This window comes from Cavia porcellus, unplaced genomic scaffold (genome assembly GCF_034190915.1).
Source record: "Cavia porcellus strain 051 isolate PalLab524CR breed Dunkin Hartley unplaced genomic scaffold, mCavPor4.1 scaffold_32, whole genome shotgun sequence".
NCBI lineage: Eukaryota > Metazoa > Chordata > Mammalia > Rodentia > Caviidae > Cavia > Cavia porcellus.
The window spans coordinates 31,045,791-31,061,532 of NW_026947515.1; the positions used below are offsets into that span (position 1 = coordinate 31,045,791).

Genomic DNA, 15,742 nt, shown 5'->3' on the forward strand with positions numbered 1-15,742 from the left:
CTGGGTCTCCAGTGCACTGAGGGTTTCGGGGTAGACTCAGTCCGAAGGAGCCTTGCCAGTTGTGTGGTGACCTTGGAGAGGTGCTGGACACATCCTCTTGCCCCATCACCTGCCTCCTCCTGGGGATGGGGCTATGTGAGTGGTGAGGTTCAAGCCTGTTTGAGCTCCAGCGGATTCCAGGTGGAGGAGACCCTGTGGGACATCTGAGTGCTGCCCTTGACCACTGAGGGGAATCATCCATGACTCAGATCAGGTCACATGGCTGGTGAGGAGCTGTTCCAAAGCAGGTTGGCTGCCAGGGTAGTCCCACAGTGGCTGGGTCTAGAGAGTGGATCCAGGGAGTGGGGAAGAGAGTGGCCACTGAGCATGTGGAGGTGCGACAGCCTTCCAGTGCCCAAGGGCTGGCATCTTGTGGGAAGCTGTTGGAGTCTGTGAGAGGTGGCAAGAAGCGACTAAGGCTGGCCTTTTGTCAAGCATACATTTGTGTAGGTGGGCCACCATCTGTTTGGGGGTTTCTTTGGCTGTGCTGGGGGTGGAATCCTGGCCTCCCATATGATAGAGAAGTGCTTGCTCCACCTCCCAGGAAATTTTTAACAAAACAGGTGGGAAGGCATGATTGTGGGGAAGCTTGCAGATGTGGAATGGAGTGCTGTGTAGCTTGGGCTGGATCTGAGCCTGCCAGGTCTAGGTGGCCTGAGATGAGGTCACCTTGCAAGAAGCTGTGGTGAATGGGTGCCATTGAACGATGCCCCAACTCTGTGGTCTTGGTGCCCTGGTGTGCTTGGGATCGTTAATGACATGTTGTGCTCAGGACGCGGAACAGCCGAGTGTAGGACAGCCATGTGGCTGCTGGGGCCCTTGTGGCCCCTTGGCATAGTGCTGCTGTGTCTCTCTAGCAGGTGCACACACAGGAAGCTAGCGGTTGGGAGTGCTCCATCATCTCAGGGCTGAGGTGCTCTGCCCTCACTACCTTTTTTGCACAGCTTTTGTAGGAAGCCCAGGCTTCATCCTGAGGTCTTCACATCCTTGCCTTGTTGGGTACAGTAGATTCAGACATAATAAGAATTTACACTAAATCTGTACTTAAGAAGGTAACTCACATGTTTTCTTTTCTGTGACCTAAGATACTTTTATGGAAGCAGTAATAAAATCAAAGCACTTACAGCTTTAAGTGCGATGAGGTGAAACAAAACTACATAAATCAGTTTTTTCATTAAGTTAAATACAACCATTTTAAATTGGCATGAACTTCTTCATGCTACATCTCACTCAGGATTCACTGCTTAGTAGCAGACTGCAGAAGTAAAATGGAGAAAAATCAGAGATGTCTGAGGTTATGGGATTTCTTTTCCTTTAGTACTGGGAGTTGAACCCAAGACTTCCATGCTGAGGCACATCCTCAAGCCTTTTCCTTTTTTTTTTTTTTCTCTTCCTTTTTTGAAGTATGAAGACCAGGTGCCTACTGATTGGGAGCAAAGCTTCTCTTTCAGGTAGACCTTTCATCCTCTGGCTGATATTTACTTGCTCCGGGTGCAGGGACTACAGGCAGGGCTGGGTGCCCTGGAGCACTGGCCTTGTTCTTATGCCCAAGGCCCTACTTTACTGTGTTGTCATGCTCCCCCCCCCCCCAGTGGTTGGCACTGTCCCCTTTTCCTGGGCTTCCAAGTGCCTGAGGCTACAGAACTTTTCTGACGGTGATAGAAGTGGCCACCACATCGTTCAGTGATGGTTTTCCCTGCACCTCTGGAGGAGGCGCTGTTATGGGTCCTAGCACCTGGGGGTGCAGCAGAGTTCAGGCCTGCCTGTGTGTGGTGGTAAGCACTTTGGTGAGCTTGTAGACAGATGAAGTTGCTGGCTGACTTGCAGTTGCTCTGTGTACTGGAAGGTCCAGCAGCCTGTGAGTGGTGACCCTGTGAAGGCTCTGCCTGCCACAGGAGGACAAGGCTCTAAGATGGGCCTCAAAGCTCTTATAGGGGTCCAGCCAGGAGTGGGGAGGAGATGAGCTCGGGGACCTTGCTGACAGCCACAATAAGACATGGAGGCCTCAAATTAACAGGAAGGTTTTCACATCTTTACCATCTGGCGCTTCGTTTGATATGGAGAGCCTAAACTCTTCAAGTATTGTTTTTTGCTGTTTTACTTTGAGATAATTGAGGTTCCCTGCAGTTGTAATACTGAGTGAGTCGATATGCCCACCATATTCCTCTCCAGTGATAAAATCTGGCACAGTTTCTATGAAACATAGCCTGGAATGGTTGACCCTGTAATGGTTGATACATTGTGTCAACTTGAGAAGGTTAGAAGTCTTAAGTAGCTCTGCAGGTCTGCATCCTGGGTGTGAAGGACATCCCCTTAAAGCTCTAGGATGTTGTTCATTGCGTGACCTTGAGAAGTTTAGAAATTTAACTCTGCAGGGTCCAGGGTCCTCACTTGTGAACATCTTCATCCTGTATGGGAGGAGCGCAGGGAGATAGTGTGAGTGCTCTGCCTGCTCTAGTGGGTGGTAGCCTGCCTACAATATAAGGGAGGAAAAGAGGCATCTTCTCCCGCTTTGCACTCTCACAGCTTTGCTGTCTTCTGCTGTGATGAAGTGTTGCCCCTATCCCGGGCCACCCTGTGTGGAACCCGCTGAGTATGGACTAAAATCTCTACAAACTGTGAGCGAAATAAACCTTTCTTTCTTTAATTTTGGGCGTCAGGTATTGTGTCCCAGCAATGAGAGGAAAGTTAAGACTGACCCCTACCACCTGCTGGCCCTGGTTGGGCTCCTTGGCTCTGTGTATGTACACTTGCTTCTGTGTTGAGTCACATGCACACCTCTGGTTTCTTGTCTGCTGCAGCCCAGGCACAGAGCAGTCCATCTCCAGGCCATCCCTACATCAGGCATTTTAACCTTGGCCACCTGTTACCCGTCTTCTGCAACCTCTTTGCTACTTCTAACAAAGAGATCTACTTCTAGATCCAAGTGGTTGTTTTGGCACCTGCGTTTTGGGGTCTGACCTTTTCACAGGGCACATGTCCCTGAGAGTCGTCTGGTATTGGAACGTTTGGTCCTGCTTCTGACTATGCCATGGTTTGTTTGCCTATTGAGGCACGTCGTGATTGTCTTGATTGCTGCTGCCTGGGGCCTGTTAAGAATGGAGCTGTGGCATATTGCAATCTATTGCAAGTTTGAATTCAGCCTGGACAACCTGGTGAGACCCTGTCTCAAAATGGAAGATAAAAAGGGCAGACGAAGTAGCTCAGTGCGAAGGCCCAAGTATAATCCCCTGTCCTTGGGAGTGGGGAGGAGAAAAGCAGTCACGGTAATGCCAGGAGCACACTTGCTAGGCTGCATCCTGTCCCTGGGGCTGTTTCGTACCAGTCCCATCCTCACTACTGTTGGATGTGGTCGCTGGGCTTGATTTCAGCCTTGCTATTGATGGCGTGGGGGTTTGCCTTGTGTTTCTCTGTTGGCGATGACTTACTGTTGATCATCCTCTCTGGACAGAAGTTCCTGTTCAGTGTTTTGCCTGTTTTCTGATTGGGTCATTTGGTTTTCACCATTGAGTGCTGAGTTTATTCCACCGTTTAGGTGCCTTTCCAGGTGTGTGGATTGCAAGTTCTTTAAGCTGTGGCTCCGTCTCCCACAGAGCAGAGCTCAGGTTCCTTCAGGTTGTGCTGCCCATGTTGAGGCTGAGGTGGCGCCTGCCCTGGTCCAGAGCCCTGCCTACATCATCATCATCATCATCATCATCATCATCATCATCATCATCGCTGCCGGTGGGCCAGCTTACATGTCGCAGTTCTTCTTTCCCAAGATTGTTTCATTACTCTGGGACTTAGGCTTTTTTCCACATAGGCTTCCGGTTTTTCTTTACCTTTCAGATGATGCTACCAGAATAGTTAATATGTTCCTAAATATTACTCTGTTGACTTTCTATTTTGCAAGTATTTTGGTTGCTTTTTTTTTCCTTTAGTGTGTTTATTATAAAATTTACAAAATGATGTTAGGATCAGGTACCCTTTCCAGTTTAGAAAGTATGAGTGGGCATGGTGGTACCCCTTATAATCCCAACGCTTGGGAGCTGTGGCAGGATTGCTGTGATTGGAGGCCAGCCTGGACTACGTAAGCAAGTTCAAGGCCATCCTGTACTGCATAGTGAGACTTGGCCTCAAAAAAATAGAGGGGGGGAAAAAAAAAAAAGAAAAAGAAAGTATGGAGACACACCTATAGGGTGTCACCTGGTGTTTCTGCCCCAGTCTTAGGGCCTCTTGGGACAGCCTTGTGCCATCGTGGGTACTTTCTGATTGTGTGGGGCAGTGGGCTTCAGCCCCTTGACATTCATGCATCCTCAGCTGCTCAGGAAACCTGTCTGTGCTGAGTGGTGGGGTGTCTCTCCTGGCCTCCAAATTTGGCCCTGAGTCTTCCCTCCACATGCTGTCTTTGTACCCACTAATGGCATGTGCAGCTCTACTTCGCTCCATGTGAGGCCCCATGTCTACATCTGTCCCCAGCCCTAGTTGGAGGACTCGGCTCTTCAGTGCTTTGAGAAAGTCTGTCTTGTGCTGGGTGACAGACAGGAAGCAAGGTGTTGCCTTCACCTGGCCAGCTCCTGCCATGCCTGGAGCTTTGCCAAGGGGCAGGGTGAAAGGGGGAGGAGCCACCCAGAAGGTAAAGAAGATTTACCCTGAAACATTTAGGTTTTAGCTTTCTTTAACATCAATCTTCTGAAGTTTTTTTATTTATTTAACTTTTTGTGGTATTGGAATTGGACCTAAGACCTTTAATACTGACCTACACTCCCAACTGTTCTTACAAAATTTTTGAGACAAGGTCACAAATTTTGAGTCCAAGTTGGGCTCAGATTTTCAATCCAACCCTTTTGCCTCAATCTTTCCAAGTCCTGATACTCTCAGTGTGTACCTTCATGCCTGCCAGATTAGATTTAGACCATCGTAGTGCAGTTTGTGTAACTCGGGCTCCCAGACAGCTGGTGGGAAAGGCTGGTGGGACTGGGGCAGTGCCCTTCGGGATGTAGCTGCCGGTGTCAGTCACAGTGGTGGTCATAAAATTCTGTAGGAAGCGCATGTGTATGGTTGCCTTTCATTTAACCCCACTGCTGGGCTTGCTCTTCCTTGGGCTCTGTGGCCTTATCCTGGACTCTGGGGTAAATGCCGCAGTGAAAGGCCGCTTTTCAAGACATCTAATTTTATAAATTGGGTTCTTAAATTGTGATGTTAAAGGACACCAGGATGCAAAGACAGTGACAAAGGGCCGTGGGGGCCCTGTGCAGCCAACAATGAGGGCTCTTATATAAAAATAAAGCCATGGGTCATTCGCACTGCTCTGTGTTTGTTTTGAATCTGTCTCTGTGTTCACAGAAGCAAACCTCACTCACCTGCTCTTTGTTCTTTCTCTCCTCAGGCTGCCTTCCAAGAGAATGTGGGGAGACAGGTATGGCTACTTTGTAAACCTTCCTTGCTGAAACTTCCTGTAGCTTTGGAGGTGGGATCTTGAAAGCTGTGAACTTGGTGTCTTACACTATTGAATATGGTAAAGAATTCACTTCGGGTAGCCCAGAAGTATAGCCTCCGGCCTAGAGCCCATCGGATACTGACACACCTGCTCCGCAGGTGGCTGCTTCATGCAGGAATCTTTTGCATTGCTGGAGCTGCCATGTGGCTGGTGTCCAAGCATGGCAGAGGAGGCCTGGCCTCTTCCCAGCCCACATGGTGTCAGCCTCAGCCTCACCTTCCAGGAGCCTGGGCCCCACGATCCTTCCATGCTTGTTGGCATCATAGCTGTGCCCTCTGACCCCAGCACCACCACACCCAGGAAGTGGGTGCAGGACTCCATGTGGTGAGACACTAACTCACTGGAGTGCGTGGTCTGCTTGATCGGGCTGTGCTATGGTGAGGCTGGGGCCTTTCCTGAGAACAGACTAGAGGCTGGATGGGCCAAGTCCGGGTTGTGTGGCAGCTTTAGGGATAGACTGAGGTTGGGGGTAGGGTTCCCACAAGAAACCACCTGAGGAGGGCTGGACAGGGTGACAGTGTACCCAGTTCTAGGGGCTTACAGTATCGCTATATGTGAGGAAAACAAAGATCCCAGCTGTGTGCAGGTGGGAGGAGGAGGCGTAGGCTGAGAAGAGGAGTTCTGGGCAATGGGTAAGTGTCCTGGGGGAGACCGAGCAGCCTGAGGTGCACCTGGGCTGATGCCCGTACCTCAGGAAGAAGTGGGTCATGGGTAGCCCCAGGGCAGGGCATAGGTGCCAGAAAAAGCAGCAGGTGTGCAGACCGCGGCCCCTGCATGGTGTGCGGCCCTGAGAGGACAGCGTTGGATTATGGCCAGAGCCCAGATATACCTTGCTGGGTGTGGAATGCAGGAGGTGGGGTGCTGCTGAGGTCCCTTGTTTGGGGTCCTTGGCTGGTGTGAGTAGGGAGCAGCTTGGGGTGTGCAGGTGGTGGCCATCTTTTTATCAAGGAGATATTGCTGATCCATCAGGCCAGGATGCCACAGCTGGCTAAGCAAGACAGCGGGCCCAGCCTTCGGTGGCCTTTGGTGTTGGTGCTTTTCCTGAGGATGGCATGCAAAACCAGGTTGTCAGACTGAGCAGGTAGCATGACGACCTGGACTTTGAGGTGTGGGATAGAGGCTGAGGACAGATCTGTCCTCTGGAGGCCCTGGCCAGCTGACTCATGCCAGCAGAGCTCAGCCACTGTTCTGCTTGGATGTGAGTGTCATGGCAGGAGGTGTGTGTGTGAGTTCCTTGAAGGCCCTCCTGAGGGCCAGGCCTGCCACTTTGCCTGCCCGCACAGCCAGGCCTTTGAAGGTGCTGCAGGGACGATGGCCTCTGGCCTTGCTATGGTGGTTTTCTGTATCTTGCTCATGTTCTTTGAGCCTCAGCTCAGGCAGCCCCTGCAGAGTAGGTGCAGGAGGGTGAGGCACTTCTGTGGCTGGGGGCCCTCCCTTCAGGGACCCTGACTTCCAGAACCTGACTGTGAGAGACCCCCGGGCCTTGAAGGAGACATGGGGCCCCACTTGGTGGTATCCTGGTCAGAGCCACAGGAGGAAGTACCTTTGATCTTTGAGGCCAGCAGGTGACCCTTAACTGGGGGATTTGCTGAGGCAGCAGACTGGGCATCACGTGCTTGCTTCTGCTGTAAATGTGGCCAGCCGGCATCTGCACTTGGCCAGATACTGTGGAGTTAATGCTGCACCCTCCCAGAGGCATGAGGGATCATCTGGGTGAGGTATCCAGCTTTGTAGGGACCGGCAAGGCCACGGTGTTGCACACAAGGACACCGGAGTCACCTGGAAGGGTGGACAGAATCAGAGGTCATGAAGGCTGTGTTCTCTGCAGGTTGGGCAACTGAAGGGCAGGCCCTTTACACAGCACTTGGGATTGGCCTGTGAGGTGCTTGGACTTGGTGTGACACGGGTCGCTGAGACAACTGGGCAGTAACAGGGCCACTCCAGGGTACTGGGCAGCTTCTCCATCTAGGACCACTGGGAATGTGGGTCCTGATGCCTGGGCCAACTGTGTCCTGCCCACTTGCCCTGTGGGAGCAGTGGCCAGCGGGGCTCTCTGGAAGGAGGTCTGTGCTGTCCCCCCGGGCCTGGAGGGTCTGTATGATTTGCCCATGTTGGCCAAGCCTGGGACATTCTCTGAGGCTTTTCTCTCCTGCTGTGCTTGGTAGCTTGGCTTTTTGTGTTGGCATATGGCTGTACTATTGGTCTCTTAAAAACTTATTTGTATAATTTCTAGATTTTTAAATGTTTTTTACCAGTCAAAAGTGTCATTAATGATGTGCAGACTCTGGGGTCCTGCTGGGAGTGTGGCAGTGCCAGGCTGACGGCTTACTGTCCCCATCACCTGCGGCCCCACCCACTGTAGCCCTACCCCACCGCACATTCCCGTTGCTGCTGGCGCTGGTGGAGTGGCTGCTCGTGTCACTCCCTTGCCATGCTTGGCAGGGCGAGGTTGGGCTCTGGTCTGGGTTTCATGACCAAGAGGCACCTACCTCCTGTGGATGCCCACCTCGCCAGCCTGCCATGGACTGATTCCAGCCTTGGGCCTCTGTCAGTCAGTGGGGTCATGTGCACGTTGAGAGCAGTGTGTCTGCACTGCTGAAGTCTGGTGTCTTTTGAGGAAAGATCTTTTCAGTGTTTTGAAGTTGACATTTTTAAGTCATTTGAGTTATGACTTGTGTGGACTAGTCTAGATGATCCTGGCACTGCTGCCTGGCCTGAGTGTGGATGTGTGTGTAGTCTCTGGCTTTTTGGGATGCCTTTACTTGGTCATATTATTTCTCACCTCCTCTTCTTTCTTCAATTTCACCTTTTTTACCAGGGCACCTTCCCTCACGGAATTGATATCGTGACCACAGCGGACTATTTCGCAGTTGGCAACACAGCTAACTGTTTCCAGGTAATAAGGTGAGTTTTTAACGTATATCACAAAAAACACAGTATTCTCTTTGATTTCAGATATCAAAATTTAGTACCAGCTGTTTTCTTGCTTTGTCTTGGGGTGAGTGTGTGTGTGGCGAGTCCAAGGTCGAACTGGGGCAGTGAGAGGAGTGCAGATAGGAGGCTGCAGTCGCTGACCTCTGTGGCCTGGTTTCAGGGTACAGGTGCTGTGGGAGGGATGGTGCCCTCTTCTCCTGCTCAGCAGATTCCCACCAGTTTCTCCTGTTTCTTTCTCTGTTTCAATAAAAAAGTTTTCTGAAGTTGAAGTTATCACCATATTGTGTATCAGATGAGTAAAAAAGAGGTATTTGAGAAATCAGGTGAAGGAGTAAGGCTGAGAAGTAAATTGTGTAACATCCCTCATTGCAGTTTACAGCAATAAGTGTTTCTGCCCCTGTATCTAGGCACCGGGAATATTTCTTCTATTGCTTGCTAACCCATTGCAATACTCATGGCAAAAAAAGAGTGCTGTTATATATAACAAGCGATTCAGTTGCCTCAAATTAGCAGAAACGTGCCTGGTGCATTTTAGAAGTTTCTGAGCATTTATTCTTTTGAGGCTTGCTTCTCTGACAGCCCCACTGTGCAGACTGTGGAGATGACATTTCTCCACAACCAGCCTGGAGGGGTCTTCTGAAAAACATAGGGACTAGCCCTTCCTCAGGAGGCCTCTGGCCAAGCTGCCTCTGCTTGTCTCCCATGGTGTTTGTGTCCTGCCCACCAGTTCTTTCCCATTTGCTTCTGTTTTCTCTGGCAGTTATCTGTCTGCTGTGCATGGAGAGGCCACTAGTTTTCCTTTTCCTTGGTGAAGCAGCTGGCAGCTTAGAAAGGTGGCCTGCTTCTGGCTGTTCTTTCCCAGTGTGTTCTGCACCCTTGCGAGGCACAAGTCTATGTAGTCCACCAGGGGACTCCTCTGCCTGTGGTCCTGTTGTATGCCCAGGCCCAGGTGAGGGTGACAGGAGACACACAACTCACAGATGGCACCTGCTGAGGAAGCCAGTATGGGGGCGCAGCCAGGTGAATGGGCTGGACCCTGGAGCCTGGAGCCTGGGGATCAGGGCCATTCTCTGGTGACTGAGACAGAGGAGGGGTGGTCAAGGAGTTGGCCTGGGCTGCACAGCAGTATGAGAGGGCAGTGCCCAGTGAGGCTGGAGAGGCTGCATGCTGCTCTGTCTGTGCTCAGTTTGGAGCTTTGTAGCTGCCTTGCGCACAGAGCCAGGCTTCCAGAGTGGTGGTAGATCTGGAAACCCAGTGCTCTGCTACTCAGACCAGAGTTGAGGCTTGGTGGAGGCCCTTAGGGAGGCACTGGGAGACCCTGCAGGTGTCTTTGGCATGCTACTGGGCTCATGTCTGCCAGGTGCTGGCGGTGATGCAGACCATGCAGGTTTAGCATGTATAGGCTGGCAAATCTACCTGTCACCACGGTCCAGGTGGCAGAGGGGGTCTCCCTGTCCCCATGTGTGCTGCTGTTGGTGTTCTTGGGCACACAGGTTTGTGTAGATGGAACTTCCTCTCTGCTGTGCCCATCTTGCCTTTTCCCTGCACCCATATGGGAGGAGTCTGTGCCCTGGACTGGTGCTGGGTACTGCTGCTTCTGCTGCGTGTGATCCCTGGTGGGAATGGGCATGGTCCAGGGCCTGCCGTCCTCCCTGGCATACAGCGAATCCCATCTGTCCTGTGAGCCACGTGTGAGGGTGAGAAGTACCTCACTCTTTGTGCAGGTATCTGGCAGTCTCTTGTCTGTATGTTTACTGGGCTGGTGGTTTTCTTCTTGAGCATTTGAAGACCTTCCTGTCTTCGGGACACAGTTCCTCTCAGATGCTTGGCACTGTCTTCTTTTGGTCTATTTTGTGTCATTTTTGTGTCCTCCATGCTCCTGTATCAAAACCTTTTTAAAAAACGGTTTATGCTTATGTACATTTCACTACAGGGAGCTCACATATAGTAAAGTCACCAATTCTGAATGTGCAGTTTGGTGAGAGATGGGTCTGGCCAAGTCTGCAGTAAAGTGACCACTACATGGTCTGTGCAGACAGAGTCCTTCCTCTAGAGGCAGCAGGCTGTGGTCCTGCCCCGCCTGGTGTCCTGGGTTTCCTGCAAATGGATGGCAGGGAACTGTGACTCATTCCTTCTGCAGTGAAGCATCAGATCACACAGCGTGTTTGTGAGCATCCTGCTGGCTACTGCTGAGTGGCAGGGCTGGGTGTCCTTGATGTGTCCTTTCACTGGCTGGGGACTTAATTGCTTGTGATGTGACCTCTGAATGCTAAGGCAGTTGTTCACTTACGGCGGTTTTTCAGTTATAGGACTTTGGTTGCGTTCTCTTCTTGATCTTACAAATTTCCTTAACTGATTTCCAACATCTTCATCCTTGAACACAATTTTTAAAGCTGTTATTTTGTGGGAGGTTTGCACAGATCAAGGAGCCTTCTTCGTGGAACATTTCCTTCTGCTTTCTAACTCGTTACCCACTGCTCTGTTCACTGTGTGTTGCTTCTCTTGTTTCTACCCCTATTGGTGGTATAGTTGGGCCATGTGGACATTCTAGTAAGCTTCAAGTGTACCTCAATGCAGGTTCTCGTGCCACTCCTGACCTCCAGCTCTCAGTGTCGCAAGCACATGCAGAGGCCTCTTGCTGCCTGCTCCACAGCTTTGTCCAATCCATGCTTTGTCCTGCTGCCCTGTGTCATCAATTGGCTGAGAGTTCTGCTCAGTTTGTAAATAAATCACAAATGGCAAGGGGCCACATGTAGTGGCACACACCTATAAACTCAGCAGATGAAAGATGGAAGTAAGAGGATCACTGTGAGTTCAAGGCCACCTGAACTATATAAGCAAGACCTAAGCAAACCAAACCAAAACACCTAACTGGCAAAAATAGCTCGCTTGATGTTAGTGGCGCCAAGCTTTGAGTGCCGGCAGCTCTTACCTCTGTGTTACACCTTCTGAGAGCGCCTCGCCACCCAGTCAGCTCCTGGGCAGCTGAAGCTCGCAGTCCCCTTGGAAACTTCTTAGAGTTCTTTCAGCAGCTTCTGCTACCTCTCTGGGGCTCTTCTGCTGGTCAGCACACTCTGCCCCTCTTAGCTTTTCCCACTGTGTCCCCTCCCAGCTATTTAAGGGTGATAATCTCCACTATTACCATTTTTCAGTGCAACCCAGCCCACTCTGCCTGAGCTAAGAATTGCAAGTAGGCAGTGGGCTGCCTGCATGAGACTTACTGGGATATGTGTGGCAGTGGAGTGGAAGACAGGGGTGCACAAAAGGGCACCCTCCTGGTGTGACCCAAGGAACATGCGGGGTACTGCTCATACCGAGCAGGAGCAGACAGAATGTGTGGTTTCCTGCATTTTCAGACCAGTTTGAGAACTCTGGAGTAATGGCAGGGAGGGCTGGGGGTCCTCAGAAGCAGATCCATTTTTCAGGTTTGCTGCAGCCAGAACAAATGTCTCCTAGACTGGCTTCGTCATTTTTCTCTTGTTGCTGGGACAAAATACCCAACACCCAAATTTAATTTAGTTTACAGTTTTTGGAGGTTTTAGGCCATAATCAGCTGGCTGCAAGGCAAGGTGGCCTGGCATTGGGGCAATACTTCAAGGCAGCAGCCAGAGCCAGAAGGCAGCCAGAGCAAAAGTGTGTGTGTGTATGTGTGTGTGTGTAAGGGTGCAAGCCTCTTTTCCTCCCTTATAGTGTACGCAGGCCCCAACCCCCAGGGCAGATGTAGCACTCACAAAGTCTCCTTGCCCCTTTGCACAAGATAAGGATATTTACAAAGTAAGAACCTGGCTTCCTGCTGAGTCTCTCAGGTAAACTTCTAAATTTTTCAAGTTGACACAGTGTATCAAACAGTGGGGCAAAGTTGTGGGGACAGCTCAGCTGAACCCTGGGAGGAGTGGCTTCCTGATTGATAGTTCCTCTTTCCATGAAAATGGTTTGCTGGAACTGTGGCTGCTCTGCTTGGGAGGAGTCCCCAGGAAGGAGTTGATCATGGCCCATTGGAGTTTAGGGGCCTGGGGGATATCAGCACTGGCTTCTGTTCCCTCTTTGACTGATTAGGTGAGGTCTTTGGCTGCTCCTCAAAACCGACAGCCGCAGCCCAGAGCAGGAGAGGGGTGCCTCGGCTGTTGGCGTGGTGGGCAGGCTCTGAGCAGCCACACAAGTAGTGGGAAGACATTGCCCCCGTCATCCTGGGGAGGTGACGGAGGATGTGGCAGCTGCAGCCGGATCACTGCTCTGCTGTTTTTTTGTGGAAGGCCGAGCCTCTCACCTATGAGACATCACACCCACTCACACTGTCTCGGTGTCACCTCTCAGCGTGTTCCTTGCCCCCTAGTGGACACTCCTTGTTTCACAGTTAGCCTCCAGGACCCTGTGTGTTGACATCCAGTGAGGGTGGGACTCTTTCCCAAGGTCAGTGCTGCTGCTGGTGGATCTAGGGACAGGGTACCAGCTGCCAAGTGGCCTGGTGACCACCTGCCTTGTGCTGTGTGGCTGTGGTCACCTGCCTGCTCTTCTGGGTCTTATAGCTCACCATAGTCTTCCAGCATTGTCGCTTGAGAAGATGGCCTCTGTGATGCTGTGTGGCCTGGCTCTTTGGTGACATGGATGCTCTGATAGCTTGCTGGGAGGGGCCACACAGGTCTCCTACCATCTCCAGCCCTGTCCCAGTGTCCTGTTCTGGAGAGTCACACTTGGCTCAGTGGAGAATTTGAAGTGTGTGTTTTCTGTGCCCGCATCTAGGAGCCTGTCCTTTGCACATCCAGGCAGGGCAATCTCTGTGGCTTCTCAGGGCAGTGGGCCCATGCAGTCTTTTCTAGCCTGTGTGCAGTGCATTTGTGCATGTCTGAGAGGATCACCCACTGGAATTCGACCAGAGGGTGTTCATGCTTTATATTTCTGTGTTCAACTGATCACTGTCCACAGAGGCTGCCCAGCAGTGCTTCTGGACCCTCTTAGTCCCCTGGCCAGTGGCCATGGGGCAGATATACAGTCCTCTGCTGTGCCTTTTTTACAGGAAGGCAGCTGTGAGCCGTCTCGAGCTGAGTGTGTGGTGTGAGCTGCTTGTGAGGGCTTTGCTCGAGATCATAGTGTCTGTTGGTTGGTTCAGCAGAAGAACATGTATCTTTAAAGAATCTTGGATAGGACCATTGCAGATACTTTTTCTGGGTTTGTTATTTGCCTTGACTTGATTTTTTGGATGTGTTTTCCCTGGCAGATGTCTTTCTTTGGGGATTTGTGTTTGAATCTGTCAGTATTCTTCATGGCTCTGGGATTCTGTCATGATTTGGAAGGCCCACCCACTCGGGGTTTGGGTTTTGAAGCTCCCTCATATTATTTCCGAGAGATGTAAGTTTATTTTTCTGCAGTGCTGGGGCCTGGTACGTGCTTGGCAGGCATGTACCACTGAAGCTGCCCCCTAACTTACACTGTCAAGCATTGTTTGTGCTCTGCCTGGTGAGTTGTGTGCTGAATGGCTCAGCGTGTGCTGACTGGGTACACACCTGGGGCCTACACCTGCTTGGGGGTCTGGGTTTTCTTCTACCCTGCAGGCTACCCGGCCCAGCACCAGAGACCCACTCTGCCTGCTCGCTGGGTGCTAGAAGTAGTCAGGAGCACATGCTTTTTTGAGGTCTGATACTTCTGCCCCACACAGGGGCGGCAGACTAGCTGTGCTGTTCAGTGGCCTGTGGTTCTGTGGAGTGTGCTGTCTGTGGCCGTGTAACTCCCCTGTTGGTTTGCCTGTTGGTTAGTAGTTAGGCTTTTCTGAGTTTTTATCTCTTGTGAAGATTTATTTAGAAGTCTTTATGTGGGGGTTGTGTTTTCATTTCTTGTAAGTGAAGACTTAGGGGTGTCTGCGCATTTAATGTACCAGAGATGATGGCATGCAGCTGGAGCTCTGCAGCCTCCTGTTTCCAGCGCTGTCATTGTCCCGAATTTTTGACTATGGCAGCTTGCTCACCCCTGCTGATGGCTTATTGGCCTTCTGTTTTTCTTTTGTGATGTTTCTGTAAAAATCTAGGCAAGTTTTTCATCTATCTTCTTTATGTATTTATATACAAGTTTTTGTTATTTGTGTGTAACCCAAAGTCTCTGTCTTCCCAGTGTAAGGCTTGCCTCTCCATTTCCTTGATACTTTCAGCAGCTTTCCTGAAACATAGTTGCCCCACATCACCTGCACAGAAAGTAGTTGGCTTGCTACTCATCATAGTCCATGCTCACCAAACCTTAGGCGGCTGCCAGGGTGGTGAACATGCTGTCACTGTGGGTTCCCAGTGATCTGCTTCTGCTGGAGGAGTTTGTATTCTTCAAAATTTTGTGCGAAAGCAAGTAAAATAATACACACTTGATTTTGACTGTAGAGGCTGTGACCTTGCCTGGAGGCTTGTGTGGTGGCATCTGCCCAGTGGTGGGGTGGTGCCCCCTGCAGTGCCGATGCATGCAGTTGCCTGTGCCCATGTGCCTGCTCCATGTGAAGAAGCCCTTTCCTCCTCTTAGCTGTATAGGGAGGGAATGGTAGATGACCCGGTAGAATGTCTTAGTTTAGAAGAAATAGTCAAAGCGTTTCTGCAAGTGTCCGCTCTATTCTATCCCCTCAGGTGTGGTGTATGAGGGCTCTGTTACCTCTGCTTCCTCATGCCCTTTGGTCTTGTTTCTTTCAGTGTGTCCATTGCCAGCTTCCCCGAGTACACCCAGCCAATGATTGACCACCTGCTCACCATGAAAGTCAGCCACTGGGACAGGTACGTTGTGGTCCTCAGGCCCCTGGTCTTCCACAGGAGAGATGGCGTTGAGCTGATAACCTGTGAATGTCTTCTCGTTATAGTTTTCATGCTTCACAATAGCTCCAGTGAAGAGGTGGAGTCCCAGCCTCTACCCTGGCCCTCTCCAGCTGGCCCTGGGAGGTCTGGTGTGGGGTGTGCCTGTAGGGCCGTTCCCCACTGCAAATGCCCCGAGTCCTTGTGTCCCTGAGGAGGCCATGGCCTGAGGACTAAAGCTGCTGTGGGCTGCAGATTCTGCTCCACCCACCACTGCATGGCTCCTGTGTGGTCTCTGCAGAGCTAAGCAGGCTTCCATGGCTGCTTTTGTAATTACACCAGCTGGTCAGGGCATCTTAGCATTTTATAGGAAGTTAAATATGTTCAAATGGCATAAGAGAGCTGTGGAAGTTAAATATGTTAAATATGTTCAAATGGCATAAGAGAGCTGTGGTGCAGTGCAGAGCGCACAGGGAGTGTGCGGCTGTTGCGCTGCTCTGGGCCTGCAGATCAGTGCCATTTGGAAGACATGGGT

The 15,742-nt window shown here is 51.1% G+C and overlaps 1 protein-coding gene across 1 annotated transcript in view; it reads left to right on the forward strand.

The window, feature by feature from the left end:
• Window positions 1–15,742, forward strand: part of Tbcd (tubulin folding cofactor D) — a 159,392-nt gene that overhangs the window by 108,881 nt on the left and 34,769 nt on the right. The window contains exons 16-18 of the mRNA XM_003464918.5: window positions 5,408–5,437; window positions 8,337–8,422; window positions 15,112–15,192. Of these exons, the coding sequence (XP_003464966.2) occupies window positions 5,408–5,437; window positions 8,337–8,422; window positions 15,112–15,192 (197 nt within the window). The remainder of the gene's footprint in view (window positions 1–5,407; window positions 5,438–8,336; window positions 8,423–15,111; window positions 15,193–15,742) is intronic.